At 53.3% G+C, this 4,667-nt stretch overlaps 1 protein-coding gene across 1 annotated transcript; it reads left to right on the forward strand.

The window, feature by feature from the left end:
• The first annotated feature begins 1,315 nt into the window (after positions 1-1,315).
• LOC123169612 (uncharacterized) lies at positions 1,316-2,752 on the forward strand. Its single transcript, XM_044587484.1, has one exon. The coding sequence runs from the start codon at positions 1,394-1,396 to the stop codon at positions 2,606-2,608; it is 1,215 nt and encodes a 404-aa protein (XP_044443419.1). The 5' UTR covers positions 1,316-1,393; the 3' UTR covers positions 2,609-2,752.
• The last annotated feature ends 1,915 nt before the right edge of the window (positions 2,753-4,667 follow it).

Below are 4,667 nucleotides of genomic sequence, written 5' to 3' on the forward strand. Positions count from 1 at the left end.
AGACGTGGAACAAGGGGGAGCCGGAGCAGCGTGCCGCCTCGGTGGCCTCCGTAGCCACCCTCTCCCGGTTCTTGGCGAGCTCGCAGATCAACGCGATAAGGTACTACTGAAAGAGAAACGACGGCAGGTGAGAACCATAGCCGGGTTAGGGAAGAAATTGGGGAGGGGGGCAGGGAAGAACCGTGATGGAGGAGAGCCGGAGGTGGAGGGAGGAGAACGGCCGCCGGCGGCGGCACATTGGGCATGGAGGCGGCGGTGTGGAACCCAAAGGGGACAAAACGGATGAGAAAGATCGAGGGTGAGACCATGAGAGGATGGAGCATGGGGTGGGCTATCGGCTTTGCGGCACGGGGAATGAGACGAAAATAAACCAGCGAAATAAAATGGACGGAAGTGGTGGGATGAAAATAAACCGTGGATGCCCAACTCAGATATTAGGAGTAGAGATAATCGGCTTGTAGATAGAAGCTCATTATGTGAAACTCAAAATACGCCACGAGGAGAACCATGAAGTAATATTCACGAGTGTAAGCATAGCATGGCCCCAAGGAATCAACGATGCACCGCTGCTCCTCGTTAGTTTTGCCCTCGTCCTCCCCTCCCCGCCCACCTCGTCCTTCCCGTCATCGGCGGCCGTAGGAAGCCAACATCGGTGACCTGCAACAGCACACGGGAGTGCGGGAGGTCGAGGCGACGGTGACCAGGAAGGCGGTGCCCTTTTGAGTGGCAGAGGCGTTCAGGTAGATAAGCTTCACCTCAAGCAATCGACGACGCGCCACTGCTCTTCCTTAGTTTCGCCCTCGGCCTCTCCTCTAGTCACCCTCGTCCACCTCCTCCTTCCGTCGTCGGCGGCTGCGGAAACCAAACGGCGGTGTGCTGCAACAGCGCACGGGAGTGCGAGAGGTCGCGGCGACGGAGATCAGGGAGGCGGTGCCCTTCGGAGGGGTAGCTGTGTTTGGTAGATGACGTTCAGTATTTGGTAGATGTATTTGGGAGGGAGATCGTAGGCGTAGGGTTTTTAGGTTTTTTCTTTTTGTGGCCACATGCAAAACCGGATGGGTGGGGGTGAAAAACCAGATAGCTGGGGAGGGAGCGTGAGGAGGGGCGATCGAGTGGAGTTTGACGAAACGTAAGATGGGAAAAGGAACCTTACAATTTTTTTAGGTAGTAGAGAAGAGATAGAGATAGAGATAGAGAAGATAGAGATAGAGAAGAGAAGAGATGGAGAAGTAGAGAAGAGATTAATCAGTTATATGCAGCGCTATGCGTGAATCTCAAGGTGTACAAACCTGTGAAGGAATTGCAGCAGGGAGACGTCACGTACGTATCCAGCCCTAGCGATCCCGATTCCTTGCTATAAAAAAAAGGAAGAAAGAAAGCCCTAAGGATCTTGATGGCCGCGTCTGGCTCTTGCCTCCGCCGCTCTCCATGGCAGGATCTCCCGGCAGAGCTGCTGGGCCTCGTGCTCCTGCGGCTGCCGTCGCATGCCGACCGCATCCGCCTACCCGCCGTGTGCTGCGCGTGGCGCTCGGGCGCAAGGCTGCAGCACCCGCTGCCGCCGCTGCTCCCCTGGCTTGCCCTCCCCGACGGCACCTTCCTCAGCCTCCCCGACGGCGCCGTTCACAGCTTGGCGCCCGTCCCGGACGACGTCTTCTATGGATTTTCAACCGGAGGCGCGCTCTTCCTCGTTCATGAAGGCCGCACGTTCTCCCTCATGAGCCCTTCCTCCGAGGCGACTGTCACTCTCCCTGAGCCACCGTTCTGGTTTCCAACAGATAAGATCAGCAAGGTGGCGGTGTCCAATCATCTCGTCGCCGTTCTGCGCGATTCAAGGGTCTCCGTCTATACTCGCGGCGGCGGTGCAGCATGGGCCAGCACAAGATGCATGGAGTGGGCGCCGCCTGCATACAATTCCATCGCCGACATTGCACTCTTCCAAGGGAAGCTCTACGTCCTTACCGGAGAAGACGAGCTACATGTCCTGGACGCCGGGGATCAGCAGATCACGGATGTCTGCTGCATACGCAAAATCCCTACCCCGAGCCATGATTACTACGACCTCGACAATCTATGGAACAACGATGATTATTATCATGGCACTGACATGCGCGTACGACGGGACTACCTCGTCGTGGCCGGAAATCAGCTACTGAGGGTGGAACTAATGATCGTTACACCAGCGGTATATCCGCCATGGAGGGTTGACACGGGGATAGATCCGCAACAGACTTACCGGTTCCATGTCTTCGAAGCCGCAGACCTGAGCTGCGGCCATGGACGGTGGAGGGATGTCAGTACGTTGATGGGGCGTGCACTCTTCGTCAGCCAAAGCTGCTCCGAGTCGGTCCCTGCCGCTGCCGGCAACCAATTTGGCCACGCCGGAGTTCGAGAAGATTGCATTTACTTTGTGAACAAAGATGATAGTACCATGTGCTGGGACTGGCCTAGAAGGAGGACTACTCATGATGAGAATCCCTTTCTCGACTCCGGTGTCTACAACATGAGAGACCAGACAGTATCACCGCTGCCGTTGGAGACATCAGGGGCGTCCACGCTGAGGACGTGTGATGGTATATGGCCTCCCGCTTGGCTTTTTCCCAAAACTTGAGCTAGCTAGGCTGCTAATGATTGTTGTGTCAAGCTGCGTTTGTGGTACTACGTACTATTAATAATTAAGATTTTGGACCTGTCAGTTAGAATTATTTTGAGATGACCTTTCTGTTTACAAATGACGCTTTTATTACTTAGATTTACAGTTTACGACTCTGTCAGATGAATGGCACCCGACTGTATCCACTCCAATTACACAGGAACACGCACATGAACCCTCTCAGATTGCTCAACTTACATGAATGTATGCACACAGCCATAATAGATCTGATTGGGGTGTCTATCCAGCTGTAATCAGCTATTTTTCTAGTTTGCCAACGCTCAAATTTTTAGACCATCACTAGATCTTTATCCTCTCACTAATATAACATTAATAGACAGAAAACCAATACTAGCACTGATGGTTTTTCCCGGCATAATTGTTGTATCATCAGCAATTACTGGAAATGTCCCTTGTGTCAGCATGATTGCGAGACCATCAGGTGTTAGGTAATCTTGTCATAGCCTTACAAGTATTTGTGTTGGGCAAATCAAGTAGGTTTCATGCACATCTAAAAAACAGAGTAGGTTTCATGAATGGATGTACATGCCGTGGTTGGTTTGCATGCCGGGGGTAGCCGGCTGCATGTGTTCGAGTAGAGGTCAGGCTATGGTTCTTGCGGTACTAGTCTAGGCAAGTTGAGTCCTAACGCGTATGGGTCCAGGTTCGGTAATTCTAGACGCACAGAGTTTTACGGGCTTTTGCAGGCTAATCTCCCCCCCCCCCCCCCCCCTCCCTCAATTTTGGGTGGGGTGGGCCACTCATCCTAATTTCTCCCCAATCAAAAGATCCCAACTAGTTCTAAAAAAAAGACGCCGATAAGTGCCACAAGTGTGGGCGTTAGGGGGTCTGCCCACACATTTTGTGTGGTGTATAAAAGGAACAGCCCACACACCTACGTGTGGGCAAAACAAGTAATGCCCACACACCTCTTTTTCCCCCTCCCGATCCCTCTCACACGCGTGCGTGTGGGCGAAATAGATAACGCCCACACGCCCCGTACGTCAGGCCTCGTACCTCGTGGTCCCGCACGCCCCGCGTGACAGTCACCGCGCGTCCCGCAGTTGCCATGGTCCAGACCCTCGTCCATGTTCGTTTAACTGTAGTTGCCATGTCGCTGAACTTCGGTTGCCATGTCGAACAACTACAGTTGCCATGGTTGCTCAATTGCAGTTGCCATGTATGGTCTGGTCTACTGCAGTTGCCATGATTTCAAAACTTTAGGAGTTGCCACCCACTAACACTAGGCAGTTGCCATGTAGCACTACAAAAAGGCATGGCAAAAAAACATATTTGGGTAAAAGAGAGAGTTGCCATGTGCTCACAAGCACGCTAGGGCAGTTGCGATGTAAAGAGAAAGAGTTGCCATCTGCTTACGTGCATGCTAGGGCAGTTGCCATGTATCATGCAAAAACACATGGCAACTTGGGTAAAAGAGAGTTGCCATCTGCTTATAAGCAAAGCTAGGGCAGTTGCCATGTACCCTGCAGAAACACATGGCAACTGCTAGCTTTGGGTGTGGGCGAGGAGACGGGCGTGTGGGCGAAGTGATAAACGCCAACACACCAGCCCCCTCTGCGTGTGTGAAAACTGGTGTGTGGGCGAATTGCTAAACGCCCACACACCAGCCCCCGTGTGGTGAAAAAGGACGTGTGGGCGACCGGATGAATGCCCGCACACCAGCTTAGTCCTACGTGGCACATAAAAACTGCTAGAATGCGCCAAGATTCGTGCAGAATTGATTGGACTAGGATCCATGCGTGTGGGCGAGTTGCCAGACGTCCACGCGTGTGGGCGAGTTGCCAGACGTCCACACATATGGGCGTTAGTGTTTTCGAAAATAAAAGATCCCAACTGGGACACTCCGTTAATCCCGTAAAGCATAGCCCGTGTTCCTGAGCATCGGGCGATCTAGGGCTGGTGCGTCGCCGCCGCCTGTGGCGGCCACGAGCCCTATGACCTCCATGTAAGGCTGGCATGATGCTCTGACGACGTGCCCCCTCTTCAGGTTTCCATC

Source organism: Triticum aestivum, chromosome 7D (genome assembly GCF_018294505.1).
Source record: "Triticum aestivum cultivar Chinese Spring chromosome 7D, IWGSC CS RefSeq v2.1, whole genome shotgun sequence".
Classification (NCBI taxonomy): Eukaryota; Viridiplantae; Streptophyta; class Magnoliopsida; order Poales; family Poaceae; genus Triticum; species Triticum aestivum.

What these genes read in the sequence shown, in the direction of transcription:
- LOC123169612 (XM_044587484.1), top strand. Translation starts at nt 1,394, where the DNA reads ATGGCCGCGTCTGGCTCTTGCCTCCGCCGCTCTCCATGGCAGGATCTC.